Source organism: Lolium perenne, chromosome 6 (genome assembly GCF_019359855.2).
Source record: "Lolium perenne isolate Kyuss_39 chromosome 6, Kyuss_2.0, whole genome shotgun sequence".
Classification (NCBI taxonomy): domain Eukaryota; kingdom Viridiplantae; phylum Streptophyta; class Magnoliopsida; order Poales; family Poaceae; genus Lolium; species Lolium perenne.
In genome coordinates, this window is record NC_067249.2 from 239819905 (window position 1) to 239841149 (window position 21245).

At 41.5% G+C, this 21245-nt stretch overlaps 1 protein-coding gene, 1 long non-coding RNA gene and 1 pseudogene across 2 annotated transcripts; 1 reads left to right on the forward strand and 2 right to left on the reverse strand.

Annotated features, from left to right (window-relative positions):
* Positions 1-376: 376 nt before the first annotated feature.
* On the forward strand, positions 377-1483 carry LOC127309927 (F-box protein At2g26160-like). The gene has a single exon (XM_051340638.1). It carries the CDS (start codon positions 377-379, stop codon positions 1481-1483), a length of 1107 nt encoding a protein of 368 aa, XP_051196598.1.
* A 2188-nt stretch (positions 1484-3671) lies between these two features.
* LOC127309245 (uncharacterized) lies at positions 3672-4525 on the reverse strand. The gene is made up of 2 exons (XR_007857051.2): positions 4239-4525; positions 3672-4068 (listed from the first exon to the last, which is right to left on the reverse strand). It is a non-coding gene; the product is annotated as an uncharacterized lncRNA (long non-coding RNA).
* Positions 4526-16902: 12377 nt separating this feature from the next.
* Positions 16903-20561, reverse strand: LOC139832665 (uncharacterized; annotated as a pseudogene).
* Positions 20562-21245: the final 684 nt, after the last annotated feature.

Below are 21245 nucleotides of genomic sequence, written 5' to 3' on the forward strand. Positions count from 1 at the left end.
CTGTCCGCGCCGCCCCAAACCCTAGCCACCGACTTCCCACGCGCCCGCGACGGCGCCCTGTCGCCGGCGCCGTCTCTCTTCCTCTCGCTCGCAGCACTTCCACCCCTACAATCTACGCCCCCGTCCTGGTAGAACCCTAGATTCTACCAGTTTCACACATATACTTGTATGCTACTACATACACACGTAGATGTACTCCTATCAAATTCTAGATAAAAAAAAACAAGACATGCTTGAGGCCGGAGTGCCGGACAATGCATATTCCTAACAAATTCGGTTTCCGTGTCCGACTCTAGTCATGCAATCGATCACCTGTTATTATTGCGCGCAAATATCGAGTACTCTTGCGCCGAAAAGGGATCGCGCCTTGTACGGGATGACTACGGATTACTGGTCCGATCTCCCTGACGATCTCCTCCACCTGGTCTACGCCAAGGTTGGCGGCTTGCTCCACCGCGTCCGGTTCTCCGCCGTATGCAGATCGTGGCGAGCCGCCGCGGCTGCGTCGCGCCACCCGGCGCCGCCTGCCCTACCGTGGCTCATCCTCTCCTCCATATTACGGAACGACCACAGGACGAGGCGTGTATACTGCCCTGCAGAAGACGAGGCCATGCGCATCCAGCTCCCGAGCGAAAACTTGGTCGGCAAGTGGTTCGTGGGAGCTCACGACGGTGGCTGGATCGCCGCGGTAGGGTTCGACCTGCAGCTTGCGATCGTGAACCTCTTCTCCGGCGTTGAGGTCGAGGCGCCGCTTCCGAAACAGGGGACCATGTCTGGCAGGCTCGTCCGGAAGGTTGTCTTCTCGGAATCTCCAACCTCACCTGGATGCATCCTCGCGGCCATCACCCACCACCACGACAACCATGACATCCTGCTATGCAAGCCCGGTTGTCCGGAGAGCGGATGGACTGCATATTCCACGATAGGGGAGCTCCTGGACATCATATTCCACAATGGACATCTCTATGGCCTCAACCTCTACGGGGACCTGTTCAGGTTCGAAATAGGTGTGAACCAAGACGGCTGGCCGATGGTAACCAAACAATACCTGCACGCGTTTGAGATAGGTAGCTCCCGCGTGGTCAACGACGACCATTGCTACGTATTTGTTTTGGAAGGCAAGCTCGCAATGGCGGTGAGGAGTAAGCGATCTAACATATTCAGATCCGACCCTTTCTTCACGGTGTTTGAGCTTGGTGACGAACCGGCGATAGGGTGGCTTCGGAAGTGGGAGCAAGTAGCGAGCTTGGGAGACTACTCCCTGTTCTTAGGGAAAACGTGGTCGAAGGCGGTGTCCGTACCAGCAGGTGGGTGCGGTGCAGTGCAGAGAAACTACATCTATGTCGATGATGTGGTTGGTGGCCGGGGCTATCGCATGCAAGAAGACGGCGGTGATGGAATCAAATCGCCTCAATCTTGGATACTTCGTGGCACATGGGCTTGGGGTGAAACGTTAACGTGGATTCTTCCTCCTGATTTCTAATCTAGCTAAGAAGAAAAGATCCAACGGTAATCAGATTTGCTAAGCAAGGTTATAATTGGGATTTGGGAGGGGATTAAGAGGATGTTTGGGTGATCTACATTTAGTCATTTACTAGTAAATTAATTAATACATTTTATATTAATATCTTCTCACTAACGTCTATCTTTAGAACTGTGATAAATATTAGAAAAAAAACTCAAGTATTAATGGTTAGATGGACTGGTCCATGCCCACTGCTTAGACAAGTTACTTTAAAAAAAACGAGGCAAAAGCTTGCATTTTTTATATCGATGTAAAGAAAGAACAAAAAAAAGGGGACCTCATCATAAACAAAAAAGGGACTAGAAATTAGTCAACAATTTCCAAGATCCGCTCTTTTGCCTTTATGTTTAATTTTTTTGTATTAGGATTGCCAACATGGATATATTGTTGCTAAAGTCCCTTCCAAAGTTCCCAAATTATAACTGTTATGTCCAATAGAAGCCCCTTCGGAGAGCAGGAGGGTGTTATGGAGATGGCTAACCAATATTGCAGCATCGGTTGCTGATTGGACCTGAGACACTGTACGAAAGAGGGGATTGAGAGCCAAGAGACAACCACCGATCAAATCCGCTTGGAAGTGTGATGATGAGGTCATCCATTGATTGCAAGGTGGTCCGAACTTCATAAACAATTTTGAGTAGCAACATAGGCGAAGATGTGGCATTTGGGAGGCGCTGAAATCTTCCATGCAATCCCCTTGATGGAACAAGCTATGGAGGAGCTGAGGAATTGCGCTGTGTATGCCAAGTTACCGGAATATTGTCCATTTGCTATCAGAGTCCAAATAAATGAGACATCCACTGCAATGAGAAGTCACGTCCTGCAGGAGGCCCATGGGGTGATGAATTGCTTGATGTGCTCAATTGTGAAGTTGTCGGCATAAAGATTAGAAACCCATTGTAGGTTTGAAATGGCGTCGTGTACTGATCTATTCTTCCGCATTGAAACAGCGAATATCTTTGGACCATTTCATTTAGCTAGGAATATGACTAGAAAGACCCATGCATATCGTCTCCAAAGATCACCCTAGTGGTTGCGCTAAAAATCTCACTTTCAGTGCCATGTTTGGCGGCTAATTAAAGGCCCACCCAAGGTTTTTCCGGAACCACCCATTCATATCGCAACCATCTAAGCCTCAAAGCGTAGCCAAACTTCTCGAGGTCAAGGATGACGATGCCCCCTAGGCCCATAGGGACGCAAACCTTATACCAGCTGATCACACATCCCCCCTAACAGTTGTATTACGATCCAAATCGTACCCATGCAGCTCCGATGCACTTATTTTTTCCGCCTACAGTTTCAGCTTTTTTATCCTCTAAATGCACAAAAATGGTTAAAATTTCTTACATGTCTAAGTGGTCGAATAAATTGCGTTTAGTTGTTGTTATTTTTCTTGAAAGATTATGTCCCTTTATGTATTGTGCATACCTTTAAGTTCAAATTTAATTCTTATTAAATTGGTTGATATTTAGAGAATGTAGATCACGAAATATACTTGTTGGACACCTCATATAATTTTTTTAAGGATTGCATGGCAGCTTGCATCATATATTTGCACCACTAATGTCACCACAAAGAAAAGAAATGGGAGAAAATTTTGTGTTGAAGTTTTTTGACAGAGAATAGAGGAACACCACACTATGAGCTATCTAAGAATGGTGAAAACCATAAGCTTGAGATGCCCAAATAACATGTACCTATGAAAATCTTGGTTTGCAAACCTCTAAATTTTATTTTTTGAGCAACATAAGATTGTCATTTAAACTTGGAACGTCTTCATATAGATTTTCATTTGTTTTTGCATTAATAATAAGAGAGTGAATTTGATGATCAGGTGGATACGTGTGCATGCGTCTAATACTGTTGGATCTATTCCTGCACCGTTGGATGCTACCCATGTCCGTTTGTCCACTAACAGCGGCTTCACGGTTCTATTCCACTTTTTATCCTACTATACAGATTGCATGCGAGTGGGGCCGCTTCATGGAGAGAATAAAAACAAAGCATCCCACGGCAGCGACAGATTCCATACAATTTTTAGTTTGGTCAATAATTTTACAGCTTGTTCCATGTTTTAGTTAACCAAGTTACAATGAGCACTAATGAAAACCGTAAGCTCCTATAATTAAACCAGATTCGCCCTATGAGATAAAAGTTAGAACTGTATAAAATTCAATTGGTCCCGAGGGTAAGTAGCGAAGAAATACAATAACATATTCGATTAGTTCAGCAAGAACAATTTTATAGCTGACCGATTCTGAATTTGAGGACGGAAAAAAGCACGAATCCGGCATGTATTGCATCCTGCCGAGATTGCACCCTGTCCGTGCCGAGGCATGAATCAGAGGACATGTTGAAAGGAGCAAGGCGGGCTGCCGGAGAGCGTCCACGTGGGCATGACCTTCTTCTCCACACCGGTGGTTGCTCTCGTTGAAGCTCCTAGCCTATCCTCGTTGGCGCCAGAGATCCGGTCGAGAATCTCAAGCACCCCGCTCACCCGACCGAGTCCAACCAGCTAGATCAATAGGCGATCTTGGCATAGTCTAGGACGAATCGAACATCAGCAAATTCGGACCAAATTTATCAAAAGAAGCAGCGATAAACAAGGATCTTCAGAAAGAAACGTGAAGAAGAAACAGGAAGTCTTCCAAGACCAGAGGGGAGCGGTGAACTCGAGGGCGTGGTCGTCCTCGCCCTGGAGGAGGGAGCCTACCACAACGTTTTGCGCACATCCCATCGTCCTGTGCACATCCATGGCGTTCCTCGCGCATGTGACGGCAACCTCGACCCCCGCAGGCGAGGCATTGAGGGGACGCCCCACACGAGGAGGCCACTGACGCAGGTGCTGGTGTCGCGCTACCTGGACTGCATAGTCCTCGAGCAACAAGTGGAGGAACCAGCCACTCGTTCCCGGCAGTGGTGGCGCGGATGGTTGCGCGGGGCGGCGGCCATGGCCGGGCTCTCGTGCGGCGGCCATGGCCGGGTTCTCGTGCGGCTGTGTGTTTGGTGGACGAGAAAAGGGGATGAGAAAAGGGGATGAGAAGGGAGATACTTTATTTAGGACCACACGACTCGTTCCCACCTCATCACCAACAAACGGCAGAACACACAAATGTTAGACACGTGTTGAGTAAAGACCGTGTGCTCACGTATCCATGTGATCATCGGGATTCATTCGTTAATAATAATGAGACCACCACCTTAAAATTTTCTAACAAGAGTATGGAAAAGCTACTGGAATGAAATAAGGTTAAAATTGGATCATATTAAAGAAACAGAGGGGAAGTGAAATAAAATTATAAAACAAGTCATGCATAAGATTCATTTTCATGTGCTTTGATGAATTTTAATTTGCTAGTGCCATCTTCCAGAAGGTTGCCTTCTCGGAAACTCCGACCTGAACCGGTTGTATCCTCGTGGCCATCACCCACACCACAACCATGAAAATATCCTGCTATGCAGGCCCGGTTGTCCGGACATCGGATGGACTGCATATTCCACGATAGAGGAGCTCCTGGACATCATCTTCCACAATGGACATCTATATGGCCTCAACATCTACGGGGACCTGTTCAAGTTCGAAACAGGTGTGAACCAAGACAGTTGGCCGATGGTCACCAAACAACGCCTATAGGCGATGGAGATACGTAGCTCCCACTCCCGTGTGAACAACGATGACCATGACAGGCTCAGGCTCACACATATGAACAAGAACAACAAGTAGCGCTTAATATATCGATTATATTGCTTAATTCAAGAGGGATGATCAAGTTACAGACGCCCTTACAACCAACCACAGACAGTGGCGGCTACTGGGAATAAACCCTAATGAAAAGATGGATGAGCTCTCCCTGGGAGAGGGGATTAAAAAGGGAAAGAGAGGAGCTAATAGACAAACTACTGACTGGTTGAGCTCCAGCTGTAAAGTACTATTGGACCAGTTCAAGTGGCACTAGAAGGAGGGCTGCGTCTGGAGCTTGGTGACCTCTTAAAGTATCTTCTTGGGCATGACAACTCCCCCGATCGACAACAGTCTTGTCTTCAAGGCTGGAATCCTGGGAACACCCTCTGGATGAATGCCGCATCTTCCCAGGTGCCTTGTTCAACCGGCATGTTTTCCCATTTAATCAACCAACAATGCACTTGAATGCAGATTGAGCCTTGCTTCTGCGGAACCAATGTTCTGTCCAGTATTGCTTCAGGAGAGATTAGAATTGTTCCATCTGGGTTCAACAGCGGTAGGTTAGGACTAGGGATGGCCTTAGGTCCCATGTGCTTCTTTAGTTGGCTAACATGGAATATATTGTGCAACAGACAACCTTCTGGCAATAGGAGTTTGTATGAACTTTTTTCCACCTTGGCTAACACTCGGAAAGGACCATAATATCTAGAGTGTAGCTTCAAGCACCTGTGTGAACTTAATGAAGTGTGTCTATATGGTTGTATCTTCAGATACACCATATCACCCACTTCTAGTGTTCTCTCAGATCTTTTCTTATCGACTTGGATTTTCATTCTATCTTGGGCTTTCTGCAGATTTGCTTTTATCTGTGCTGCAATATCAATGACAGTAGAGTTTGGTATGAGGTCAGGTGCATTTTCTTGTGTTGGCAATATCAACTCTGCTACTAGGGAGTTGGCTTGCCATAGAGAGCCTGGAACGACATCATGTTGAGGGAGGTGTGGAAAGATGTATTGTACCACCATTCTGCCGGAGCTAGCCAACGGTGCCATTTTTTGGCTGTAAGAATGCCATATTCCTTAGATAGTTTTCCAAGCATTGATTGACCCTTTCGGTCTGACCACCCGTCTGTGGATGGTATGAAGTGCTAAAGTACAACTTGACCCCAAGTGACTTGAACAAATCTTGCCAAAGCTTGCTGGTAAATATTTTGTCTCTGTCAGTGACAATGACACAATGACAGTTGGAAGGCCATGTAACTTGAATATGTTGTCCTTGAATGCTTTAGCAACTGTCTGAACATTAATAGGATGCTTGAGGGAGATGAAATGAGCATATTTAGTAAATCTGTCCACCACCACCAATATCATGTTTCTGTGTTCAGATAAGGGCATGCCTTCCAAGAAGTCCATACTGATGTGTGTCCAAGCAAAATCAGGTACAGGTAGAGGTTGAAGAAGACCCATATATTTGTAGTGTTCTGCTTTATTCAGCTGACACGTGGGACATTTCTTGATGAATTCAATTACTTGTTGTTTAAGTCCAGGCCAATGAAAGATCAACTTGATTCTCTGGTATGTAGCCTTTCCTCCAGAGTGTCCTCCCAATTCGGAGTTATGTAAGGAATCAATGACTTTGGTCCTTAAATCAGAGTAGCTGCCAATGTAAATTTTTGTTTTGTACTGCAACACCCGTTTTGTATAAGTGTAGTTTGGTACTGAAGAAGGTGCCAATGCTAGTTTCTGTGTCAAGTCCTTGCAGTGCTCATCATTGGCATAAGATTTAACCACTTCACTTATCCACATAGGCACAGCCACACTGGTGATCAATGAGAACAACTTCGCTTTGACCGTTGACAATGCATCAGCTACTTTATTTTCCTTACCCTTTTTATATTCCACAGTGTAATTACACCCCAAGAGCTTGACTAATAACTTGTGCTAAATGTCATCAGTCAGTTTCTGCTCATGAATATATTTGAGGCTTTGCTGATCCGTTTTTATAACAAGTGATGTCACCGAGAAATAGTGCTTCCATTTCTTCAAAGCTTCCAAGATAGCCATAGCCTCTTTATCATAGGTAGATAATCCTGCAGACCTGGGGCCAATTGTTCTGCTAAAAAAGGAGATGGGCTTATCGTGCTGCATTAAAATGGCTCCAAGGCCAAAATCACTTGCATCTACCTCAAGTGTGAAAGGGAGAGAGAAATCTTGTAGTGCTAACACAGGTGGTTGTTTCATTGTTTGTTTGAGTTTCTAAAATGCCTCCTCCTGTTGCTCATCCCACTGGAAACTATCTTTCTTTAGTGCATCAAAAAGTGGTATGCAAATAATGCCATAGTGTTTTATGAATCGCCTGTAATAGCCTGTTAGTCCTAGAAAGCCTCTTAGCTGTGTCACATTTTCTGGTTGAGTCCACTGAACAATTGCCTCAATCTTGCTTGGGTCTGTAACTACCCCTGAGCTGATATAATATGACCCAAATACTCCACTTGCTTTGTGGCAAAAGTGCACTTAGATTTCTTGGCCTAAAGATTATTCTGCTGTAACTAACAACTTGAAAACTTGTTTCAATTGCACAATATGGGCTTCCATGTTCTTACTGTATACCAGAATATCATCAAAGAAAACAAGTGCAAATTTTCTCAACACTGGTGCTAGCACAAAATTCATTGGCTGCTGAAATGTGGTCGGGGCATTCGTTAACCCAAATGGCATTACTACCGTTTTTGGAATATATTCCTCTTTCATTCGAATTTGGTGATATCCACTTCTCAGGTCCAGATTAGTGAAGACTGCTGCTCCATGTAACTCATCCAACAACTCGTCAATTATGGGTAAAGGATATTTATTTTTGATTGTTTGCAAGTTGAGTTTCCTGAAATCAGTGCATTTCCTCCAGGACTGGTCTTTCTTTTACACTAGCACCACTGGAGATGAATAAGGGCTACTATTGTCCCTAATAACTCCTTTTTGAAGTAGTTCCTTCACAATCAGTTCAAGAGCATTCTTTTGATTTTGTGGCATCATGTAAGGTCTCTGGTTAATAATCTTAGCTTCTGGCACCAGGGGAATAGCATGATCACAGTCCCTTTTTGGTGGCAATGTAGTTGGCTCTGTAAAGACTGCTTCAAATTCCTGAAGTACCTTGTGAATAGCTAGTGGAGTTGTGACTGCCTCTCTGGCATCAAGATGGGACATTGGTTTGATAAAAAAACTACTCCACAAATATCATTGAGTAAGAGTGTGTGACATTTTCTACTCTCTTTCATATTAGCCGATGAAGGTAGACTTTCATCATGGAACAACACTTCCTTGTCATCTGGCATTGTGACTTTGAGGATCATCTTTTTATAATCCAACGTGACTGGGCTCTGTTGGTAAATCGAATCAGAACCTAATATCACATCATAAACCTTCAGGTTCAGAATACGAAAGTCAGAGGTGAAACAGACACGATTTAATCTTGTATGAATCTTGTATGAATCTGTGGATCCTATAAAATGCTTCCTATAATATTCCAGATTTAATCTTGTATGAATCTGTGGATCCTACGTGAATCTCTATCTCTACTACTTATAAAGGCACGAAGTGCCGTTGGAAAAATGAAATCTACGCCGTTCATCAAGACATCATACGGTGCAAAATGTTTTGTTCTCCCCACCCTTAATTTCCGCCCTCGCCATCTCCCCACCCCGATTTTCCGCCGTCCCACTCTTTCTCATCAGCCTAACAACTACCACGCTAGCCCAGATCGCCAGCGCCATGCCGACGTCCACGCGTGCGAACTCGCCAAACACCATCGCCGCACGGCCCACACCTCCCTCCACCGCCCAGCCCTAAGTTTTGTGGCATCGCGGCCGTCGACGTGGTGCCTCCCTCCGCCGCCAAGCCCTAGCTCCGGTCCAGAAGCGAACCAAAACTGGCGGACACCTACATGCTTTTGCAGATCATGCCGGGATATGGCGCATGCGCACGCAGCAATTTTCCTGGCCTTGCTGCCGCCAGAGGTGGAAAATTCTCCTTTTACCTTTTTATGTTCCTCTTAATTTTTTCTGGAGTAGATCAGATCACGATCTGCTGTTGCGCGTGGACTGGAGTTCCATGTGTTGGAAGAATGGAAGGTGTCTGGACGCCTGCTTTTCTGGACACCACCCCAACTGGCTTCATGTGACGCAGTTAACAACTGCTCAGAAGTATCGATCCTCATGTATATGTGCCACACTTATACCTCTATCAAGTAATTACTTTTCTATTATTGGGATGATAACTCAATAAAGCATTTCAGACCCCATAGCTCGGATTAGATTGGATTTTCTTTTCTATTTTTGTTTTCCTGTAGTTCTTTTAGCAACTAGATTCTTTTCTTGGTTCCTCGAATTGGATCAGGCATTGTGCGCTGCAATTAGGGGATCATTTATCTCAGATGTGCGCTAAGTTGGCATTTAAGACTCGGTTGAAATAGCTTTAGAGTGATATGAAATTCTTAATCGGAGTTGCTTCGGTACTGATGCTTTTGATTCTTCTAATCAATACATCAGTTCATAGATGATTAGTCCAGGATAATTGTTGGTGAATGTAGTTTGTTGGAAATGGCATCGAATGGTAAGGACTTGCTCTGTTCTGCTCTATATTTAAATTTGATAGCGTTTTCGAATCCTCCCATTTTTCTGTGAAGTGATTCTTCTGTTTCCATTATCAAGTTTTGACGATGTTGTTGTATAAGTGATCCACGTTAACTATTACAGCTCAAAAAATAATTGAGTCCTTTTTTGATGTCACAAGTCATGTCTGGTGAGCATTCACATTCTTCAGATGGTATTGCTGCTTCAAAGACAGCTCAATTACATATTTTCTCATTCTTCAGATGGTATTGCATGATGTGTGTGCATACTAGAGAGCCATAATTACTGACTTGGTGGACCGAATTGGCACAAATATACTAGGCAGAGACAATATGCATCAATGCATGCCCCGTTATAAAGTAATGGCAGAATAATGGAGGAGAGGATCTTGTCACTTATAGTGTGATATATTTATGGCCTTTTTTAGCTGCATGATATGCCAATGGCAATTGATTTTTTCTCATTGTTATATATTTTCTCAATTTTCTCTCATGTGATGATTTGACTTCAGTGATAAAAATATTTTTCTTCATGATAATGTATATGTGCGCTTGCTAGCTCAGCATGCTGATGGACCTCTATACTGAATTTCATTTCCCAAAAAAAAAAATGAAACTATGAGTTCTTATTTGGATTACATTATTGTTTTCGTAAATTTCAAAAATATTGCATATTTGGTGCACCATATAATTAGAATAGTGTCCATTTAGATAAGAGATTCAGTGTATAGTAGAAGTTGTGACACATACAAAAGGGTTGTTAATTCACGACAAATTATAATTTAAACTATACGTATGGCAGGAATTGTGAGTATTTCAATTCAAATGAAATTATTACATATTCAAATTAAAATTGTTGTTGTTCCTATGGTATGTATTTTTTAAAAATTTATGTTACATTTAATTATTATTATATCGGCATACAAGTGCATCGTGTGCACACTTAATATAGGTGAATGGTCCTCTATATGGTCCTCCAAATTTTTCAATCTAACTTTGGTGGAATGGCTCCATTTTTCGAAGGCCTATTTCATTCCTAAAGGTGAATTATCTTAGATTTTTGTGTGAGAATAAATAGCATATTACCTATATTGCCAACAACAAACAAAAATTAATTATTTTCTCCCAACTTCTTGCACGACAATGTTTGGATTAATGATCCATTAATGTCGTTATTATGAACCTGTGCAAGAATCTATGTTCAAACTCGAAAATGTATGAAACTGAGCTAATTTTGCCGAGACTCCAATAAATCTCCTTTGCAACTTCGTATTTCTGTGTATGAAACTTTGATGAAACTTCTTACGTGTATGAAACTTAGATTCTCTGGAACTATGGTTTTTTGCCTATTGTAAAACTTACTTTCATTGCAGTTTTATTAATGATTCTTTACAGAATATAGTTTACATCTTTTCGTTTTCTCATTTTTTCTGACTTTTGTTCAAGGAATCTCCCATTTTAAAGTATTCAAGATCCAAAATTTTGTATTGGTTTCCTTAAGTTTATTCTGGCCGGAATACATTATGGTCTCATTTCCATTTCTTTTCTTCGTCCTAAAGTAAATGATTTCCTAGACTAAATTCTTGGCAGAATAAATGATCCAGTTTATAATCAGGAATAAATGCTCCAGATCTCATGCATGTAACGTGTGGTGAATGTACATATATGGTGAAATGAAAATTGTTTGAAGGAATGGATAAAAAAACATGTAGGAAATTCAAGAAAAATAGACTGAATCATTGTAACAGTAAGTGAGGCGGAATATGAATGGCTAAAAAAACGAGATAAGAAATCATTTGTGCATGAGTCAATGAATCTTCCAGACTGAAAATTTGGAAATTAGGTAGTTTAATCCGGAAAAATAAATCTCGTACCTATGCACTCTATGAAACAGAGACAACGATTGTAAAGAATACTGGCAAAGCGAAATAATGTGTGAAATATGAAAAATGTCGGTGGCTTTCTGTAAAACTGAAATGGACTAAAGATTGGAGGTGGGTGACCTTTTTGCAACGTTGCTAGCACGAATCTCCAAGAAATTAATGGTAGAGATAGTATGGAGGGCACTTTCTACATGAGGAGTTGCATTTCTCGCAAATTTGGCCCACATCAAGAGAAGGATGCCTTCCTAGCAGAAGGTAGGGTCAAGCCGACAATAGTGCCACGGAACAGGATCGTCGTGGTGGGCGATGCTTTGGCGCTTATGTACTAGTACTAGATCTTCTCAGCAGAGGCAAATGAAACGGTCGTGGCGGGGTGGACACGGGGACTGGTCATGCCCTGCTCACTGTATGCTTCCGTGCTCGTGAGGATTGCCGGCGGCGAGCTTGACGGACTGTCCTTTCGTCGCCCGGGCATTCACGCCCTCGCCGATCTCGCACAAGACGATCTTCCTGGCGACAGGCTTCCCCTCTTTCCAGAGTTCCGAGCCAACTTCCTCTACCGAGAATTCGGGTTTCGTGCAACGAAACCATATTGCTGACAACTGCTCTCAGTTTCATCTATCTATCTACTACTACTTATAAAGGCACGAAGTGCCGTTGGAAAATGAAATCTACGCCGTTCATCAAGACATCATACGGTGCAAAATGTTTTGTTCTCCCCACCCTTAATTTCCGCCCTCGCCATCTCCCCACCCCGATTTTCCGCCCTCCCACTCTTTCTCATCAGCCTAACAACTACCACGCTAGCCCAGATCGCCAGCGCCATGCCGACGTCCACGCGTGCGAACTCGCCAAACACCATCGCCGCACGGCCCACACCTCCCTCCACCGCCCAGCCCTAAGTTTTGTGGCATCGCGGCCGTCGACGTGGTGCCTCCCTCCGCCGCCAAGCCCTAGCTCCGGTCCAGAAGCGAACCAAAACTGGCGGACACCTACATGCTTTTGCAGATCATGCCGGGATATGGCGCATGCGCACGCAGCAATTTTCCTGGCCTTGCTGCCGCCAGAGGTGGAAAATTCTCCTTTTACCTTTTTATGTTCCTCTTTATTTTTTCTGGAATAGATCAGATCACGATCTGCTGTTGCGCGTGGACTGGAGTTCCATGTGTTGGAAGAATGGAAGGTGTCTGGACGCCTGCTTTTCTGGACACCAGCCCAACTGGCTTCATGTGACGCAATTAACAACTGCTCAGAAGTATCGATCCTCATGTATATGTGCCACACTTATACCTCTATCAAGTAATTACTTTTCTCTTATTGGGATGATAACTCAATAAAGCATTTCAGACCCCATAGCTCGGATTAGATTGGATTTTCTTTTCTACTTTTGTTTTCCTGTAGTTCTTTTAGCAACTAGATTCTTTTCTTGGTTCCTCGGATTGGATCAGGCATTGTGCGCTGCAATTAGGGGACCATTTATCTCAGATGTGCGCATGAAGTTGGCATTTAAGACTCGGTTGAAATAGCTTTAGAGTGATATGAAATTCTTAATCGGAGTTGCTTCGGTACTGATGCTTTTGATTCTTCTAATCAATACATCAGTTCATAGATGATTAGTCCAGGATAATTGTTGGTGAACGTAGTTTGTTGGAAATGGCATCGAATGGTAAGGACTTGCTCTGTTCTGCTCTATATTTAAATTTGATAGCGTTTTCGAATCCTCCCATTTTTCTGTGAAGTGATTCTTCTGTTTCCATTATCAAGTTTTGACGATGTTGTTGTATAAGTGATCCACGTTAACTATTACAGCTCAAAAAATAATTGAGTCCTTTTTTGATGTCACAAGTCGTGTCTGGTGAGCATTCACATTCTTCAGATGGTATTGCTGCTTCAAAGACAGCTCAATTACATATTTTCTCTGGCAGGCATGATGTGTGTGCATACTAGAGAGCCATAATTACTGACTTGGTGGACCGAATTGGCACAAATATACTAGGCAGAGACAATATGCATCAATGCATGCCCCGTTATAAAGTAATGGCAGAATAATGGAGGAGAGGATCTTGTCACTTATAGTGTGATATATTTATGGCCTTTTTTAGCTGCATGATATGCCAATGGCAATTGATTTTTTCTCATTGTTATATATTTTCTCAATTTTCTCTCATGTGATGATTTGACTTCAGTGATAAAAATATTTTTCTTCATGATAATGTATATGTGCGCTTGCTAGCTCAGCATGCTGATGGACCTCTATACTGAATTTCATTTCCCAAAAAAAAAATGAAACTATGAGTTCTTATTTGGATTACATTATTGTTTTCGTAAATTTCAAAAATATTGCATATTTGGTGCACCATATAATTAGAATAGTGTCCATTTAGATAAGAGATTCAGTGTATAGTAGAAGTTGTGACACATACAAAAGGGGTGTTAATTCACGACAAATTATAATTTAAACTATACGTATGGCAGGAATTGTGAGTATTTAACTTCAAATGAAATTATTACATATTCAAATTAAAATTGTTGTTGTTCCTATGGTATGTATTTTTTAAAAAAATTATGTTACATTTAATTATTATTATATCGGCATACAAGTGCATCGTGTGCACACTTAATATAGGTGAATGGTCCTCTATATGGTCCTCCAAATTTTTCAATCTAACTTTGGTGGAATGGCTCCATTTTTCGAAGGCCTATTTCATTCCTAAAGGTGAATTATCTTAGATTTTTGTGTGAGAATAAATAGCATATTACCTATATTGCCAACAACAAACAAAAATTAATTATTTTCTCCCAACTTCTTGCACGACAATGTTTGGATTAATGATCCATTAAATGTCGTTATTATTGAACTGGCTTTAGGTGTGATATATATTTGAGGTGTTTGTGGTGTGCATGTAGTTCCACAACGATTTGGTTCCACATATTCACCTGGTCAAGTTTGTGTATTAATTTTGCCACGATGTGGTGTCTATGAAATTGGTATTTAGATACGGCATTTTTATGTTGTACAGAGACAGTTTGATTTGTTCAAAAAGTTTGCAATTTCTTGGTTTATTTAAACTTTCTTCGTGCTTCTACATTACTGAGATTGCGATACTATGTTATTTTACCATGGCATAATTTGACTTTCAAGGTAGATGGTGCGTTTGTCCTATTTATCCATGGTACAGGCAGTTAATATTATTTCTTCATTAGAAATGCTGGAAAATATATAGTAGATAATTCAAACATTGATGTCTATATACTCTTGCCATGTACCGCTTTATATTGATTTTCTATGCAAGATGTCTAGGTTTATAGAAAGAGCTCATTCTAATATTGATATCCCTGATTATTTCTAGCTAGACTCAATGCACGCTTTTTATTTTTTTTATTTTGGCTAGGCATATTTCGTGAAAATACAATTTATGTGGTATGCCATAGTAGTTTTCTCGAAGTTAGTAGTTTTCTCGAAGTAAATATGTCATTGTAGTGAATATGTCTATATCTACTAAAACGCTTTATATAGGACTTCACACCAAATGTGATGCAACAAATTTTTTTCCTTAGGTTAAAGTGATAAATCACTAACTTAAGGGATTCAAAGTGATCCATTGTTTTGAACCCTGAATCACAGACTAAGATGGGAAACAAAGAATTGTGGTATGATGGGTAGCCTAAGCTGATTCTAAAATGAGCAGGATTTGAGAGTTTCAGTCGAATTCCATGTTTAAACCCATGTGCAAATTTGCGCTAGAAGGATGAAAAAATTATCTGATTTGAGAATTGAGATGATAACGGGTAGGGAACTAGAAGTCTGGCAGGCTTCAGTTTAGATGAACTAGAAGTCTGACGGGCTTCAGTTTAGATGAACTAGAAATTTGCAATAGAAAATGTGAAAGGCAGTAAACAAGACAAGTCTTAAGGTAAAACTGATTTCCCTTCAGATCTCTGCAAACTCTTGCTAATGTCGGCAGACACATGCTACTGTTAAGTTGCCTATCAGATGACTGCTCATTTGTTTTGAGTAATACTTGGTGTTCCATGCTTCATTGCTTCCTAATTATCTTGATACTGAGACACCTTAACTGCCTTACGAGACATTAAACTTAACTAAAAATTTATCCTTTAACATAGCCCTCCTAGCATTATATCTAGGCTTTTTTTCCATCTAATAGGCAGCTGCCGGGTTACCCAAAAAAAAAAAACGATTTTAAACATTTGTTGCAGGAGATTGCTAGACTTGATATTTTAACACAACCCAAGGCATTTTTTCTGTAGAACTCCCTCAATATTTTCAGCGTCTCATGCATGTCAGATGTTAGGTTTGTCCTATCTATTAATCACATAAATTAATTTTTTCATTAGAGTTTACAAATTAACTAAGCATTCTTGTACTGGCAAACAAGATATAAGCACAGGTAGCGTGCCGCAGTAAGCTGTCAAGGGAAAAACTTATTTCTGACTGCTGCTCTCCGTTCCATCTACAGTGAGTTACTGCTTATTCCTGTTCTATGAACCATGACATTGCAAAATTTGGCCTTTTGGATTGGTGCTGTTGTTAGTGTGAAAACAAATTAATTTATACCCGTCAAGGTTGACACAGTGAAAACTAGCATTTGTAATATGGTGTCCTAATGAGAATTAATTTCAGTAATGTATGTGGTTTCCCCTGAAGTGGAAGTCGTCTCTCACAGAACGAACTGCAATACAAGTGCAAAAGGAAAACATACTGGTGACAGCTAACTCGGTTCCATCTACAATGAGTTGGCACTACGATTCCATTAAGGAAGGTATTAGGTAGAACTCAGTAGGATATCATCACCACCATCCGTCCTCAAAAGGGCACAAGTTCACAACTTCAGATAGTAACAGTTCCGAATCCAAGGAATGAGAAGGGGCAACACTGAAGCACAACATGAATGGCCTTAAGAAAAGAAGCTCAAACGAATTGGTGTATTTACATTTGGCCAGGTATGCCCATGTTCGGTTGTACATCTGATATATACAAGGAGGAGGTAGCAATCAGGGGTCGGATACAAATGAATGATATAAGTAAACACACATGAAGCTGCACTAAACAGGTACATCAGATACTAGGAATCAGCCCCCACATGATCATCACTAGACAGTATGTGGTTAGATCTGGCACATGATCTAACTGTTGAAAGCAGCCTATGAGCCTACGGGTGAAGCTTGCGAAGGACTTCGGCAGTCACATGGCAGAACAGGCATATCACAGTGTTTGAAAACAACACTTCCCGTGATGGAAGTATAGGGAAGTCATAACACACAATGTGTACATGATCACGAGCACAGGACATGGGACTATTCACAGGAACTTGGATACCACGCGGCAGGATGTCCAAAAGGCTGCAGTTGCCGCTTTTAGAATTGCCGGATTCTGGTAGATACTGCAAGAGCAAGATACAGGAGCGAAATCAGAGAGATAGCTACACAACTACGGGAATAGCAAACACCCAGTTGTATGCAACCAAGAGAAATAGTATGATGAACCAAGAAATCCCTAGGCCCTATTGTTTAAGAAAATCGAATTACTATTCTCATGAACAGCATTGAATAATCTGGGATCAATCCCTGCACAATATTTCGCTGCAAGCACTAACGTTAATTTTGACAACATCATCGACATGATAACACAACTCTGATTTTTTTTGTGAGCATGTACATTGATTTTAGTAAAGCGGCCTTTAGATGCATTCGGTTCCAAATTAATGCCAGATAAAGAAGATTTTGGGTGTAGTTTTCCTTGTGATGGCCCAGGGTACGTCGGTACTTGTGACATTTCTGCTTGGGACACGTTTTATTTGGCAGTTTTCTGTATAGATGCGAGTGGGTCACAGTTAGGGCACCATTTACCCTAGTTATTAGTTCAATAAAATTAACTAACTTTTTCAGTGACATCATCATTTTAGTTCTTTTTTTTTTACAAAAGAGGGTAAAGGGTACCCTAACACTGACCCACTTGGATCTCTAGTTTTCTGGATGTTAAATAACACTGGATGGCATTGGGAATATGTCACATTATGGCAGGGCAACGTTTAACAATCTACTGAATCCTCCCTTATTTTGATGGGATGGTTAAGGTATTGTAGATAATGTTACAGAAGTTTGCATACTGAACGTATTTGATCAATATGGAACTTTACTCATCAGATCCTAACTTTATTTACAAATCTAGTGTATGCTTTGTTCACAAAGTGATGTTATCCAGTTGCCCTGAGGCAAGTATTTATTTATTTCTGTTGCTTACAGAACATTTAGTTTGATAAAATCATGTCCTAAGTCTTCATTTTTCAGTGAGAAGTAAAGTTTCCTCTTAGGTCTTAAAAAAGATTATTCAGGTAGAGGTCAAAGGAGCCTCTTGAAGACATGAGGCTTACCCTAACAAATCCACCATGGGAGAATTATAATAGAAACTGTGATTGCAAGGATAGCTTACCCAATAGCTGTCGCACTCTATGACGCTGGACGTACCCAGTGCTGAGAGCTCCCGCACTGTGCGGGGTCTGGGGAAGGTGTTAGTGGCAAGCCTTACCCTCACGTAGTGCAATGTGAGGAGACCGCGACTCGAACCTGGGACCTCTCAGTCACAGGCGGTGAGGCTCTACCGCTGCACCTGTGTTCCAGCCCATGCCTTCTGAAGTTTCCCTTTTCTCTTTTTAGTTGAAAATGTCTTGCTAAGGGCTGAGAAATGACGGGTGGGGTATCTAACATAAGGAAACATCCAACTAACAAAATTCATCTGAATTAAGGGGGGAAAAAGTTACCATCTTGAAGTTGATTGGGCGTCAATTCCTGCATAACACGAAATCTCCAGTATTAGAAGTGCAAAGATTCCAAATCAATGAGTGACATGAAATCCCCTTACATGATTACAATCTAATAATCAAGGTTCGACAAGGAATATGGACGGGCCTTCCCATGTTGATCTAGATAGTGCAATGGACAAATAGCGTGAAGCCTACCACATGAAGAGTAGAGACCATACTGAACTAGTAGTTTTTATCCATGCATCTAACTTGTACAAATATATTTAATAGTGTGAAGAGTAGGCACCATACTGAACTAGTAGTTTTTATCCATGCATCTAACTTGTACAAATATATTTAATAGTGTGAAGAGTAGACACCATACTGAACTAGTAGTTTTTATCCATGCATCTAACTTCTACAAATATATTTAATAGTGTGAAGAGTAGACACCATACAGCCATACTGAACTAGTAGTTTTTATCCATGCATCTAACTTCTACAAATATATTTAATAGTGTGAAGAGTAGACACCATACTGAACTAGTAGTTTTTATCCATGCATCTAACTTGTACAAATATATTTAATAGTGTGAAGAGTAGGCACCATACTGAACTAGTAGTTTTTATCCATGCATCTAACTTCTACAAATATATTTAATAGTGTGAAGAGTAGGCACCATACTGAACTAGTAGTTTTTATCCATGCATCTAACTTCTACAAATATATTTAATAGTGCGAAGAGTAGACACCATACTGAACTAGTGGTTTTTATCCATGCATCTAACTTCTACAAATATATTTAATAGTGTGAAGAGTAGACACCGTTACTGAGCTATTGGTGATCCATGACCGTAAACTCATGTTTCTAACTTTCTGTATGTATGTATTTATCTATCCAGAACCTCAATAATCACTGTAAAATAAGCATGACTTTTAGTCAGAATCCAAGACTTGATGGACATTTGAATGCTGAGGCTGATATTCAGGAATGACTGTGTAAGAAAAGCAACTGCGTATAGAATAATTCAAGGGAGTTCACAAATTAAAGGTGAAGTGAACTTTGCACACCTTAGTTTCCTTGAGTGAGAGCAAGTATGCAGCCATGAAGCACGCAATCCCATCAACAATATCCTCCTGCTTAACGAGCACATATCCATCCTCTGAATCATCACTGACGTTCATATTCTTGTCATCCCATATATCTGCGGCGCTTACGATATCCCATGATATGGTTTCATCTACTGCTACACAAGTAATTACAGAACTGTTCAGTTGTCAGGTTTAATTGCAATGAGCGAGTAAATGGGAGTTTGCAGCATTACGTGGCAAGGTGAGTTTATGCATTGACTGCAAGATAAATTATGTTTAACTTCTGGGTCCAGCAAAAGGTAGTAACAGTTCATTGGGCGAATACGCACCTGCACCATTTTGGTATACCGACTTCTGAATGTTGTCTAGCTTTTGAAGGAATTCAGGCGATCCGACCCTCGATTTGAGAAGATTGCACAGCTGCAGAGCACGGGGTGTAGCACAAAAATTAGGACAGTTTTAAAACAAAAGGAAGCACAATGAAAAAACTCTTATTTTCTCCTTTCCCTCTCTCTCTAGTCCTAGCTTTCATATCAGTACATCTTCCTAGTAGTTTACTCCATTCAAACCAGGGAATATTCGGTGCAAATTTAACTGAATTCGAGGATGTTAGCGACCAGTGCTCAGTTTACAGTCATGCTGTCGTTCTATAGTGGAGTTGGTACTTGAAAGAAGTTGTGAAAAGTCAATGAATATGCCGTAAATCGGTACACTTTCAAGGACCCCCCCCCCCCCCCCCGAATTGTCCCAGATCGCTAATCAATTGAGCCATCAACATCGCAAACTGAATTCTAAGTTTCGTACAGACCACCGCACCGCAGAATCGAAGCGGCGGGCGGCGAGATCTCTCCTCCCCTCACCTCGTCCGTCTCCTAGTCGGCGTCGTGGGCGGGCCCTCCGCATCGCTGACGTCGCCGGGCCCCTCCGCGTCGTTCGGATCCCCCGCCTCCGGCAAGGCGTCGCTGGGTGAAACCGGTTGAAGATGGTTGGGCATGATAGATACATCTGGTGTAGCTGGCGTTTTGATCTAAGGATAACATGTTGATGCAGAATCATTCATTGTTGTGTTTTTTCTTTACATGGATGATTCATGTTGAGACTTTCTGTATCCCATGAGGCATTGTAATAATTGACTTTAGGGACTCGAAGTGATGTGTTGTTTTGATCCTTGAATCTCAGTCCAAGATGGGAAGAGGGAATTGTAGTATGATGGGTAGACTAACCTGATTCCAAAATGAGCAGGATTTTTCAGTCCAATTCCATGTTCATACACGTGTGCGAATTTGCGATATGTGGGTGACAAAAACTTAACACATATGATTTGGGATGATAACGGTTAGTGAGTCAGGAAGAAACAACACCCTGCTAAACTATAAAGTGGCTCATATGCTGATTAGATCTCTGACAGGGCTACATTTTAGGTGAACTAGAAGTATGCAATAGAAAATCTGAAAGGCAATAAACAAGACAAGTCTGACGGTAAAATTTCTTGCCATTCAGATGTCTATAAGAAATTAAGAATGCTAATGTCTGAAGATACATGCTACTGTTAAGTTACCTATAAGATAATTGCTGATTTTTTTGTGAGTAATACTCCGTGTTCCACTCCATTGCTTCCTAATTATCTTGACACCGAAACCACCTTAACTGATTCGGGAGCCCTTAAACCTTAACTGAA

Bases quoted from the DNA above. Each gene is read 5' to 3' on its own strand.
- LOC127309927 (XM_051340638.1), top strand. From the start codon at position 377: ATGACTACGGATTACTGGTCCGATCTCCCTGACGATCTCCTCCACCTG.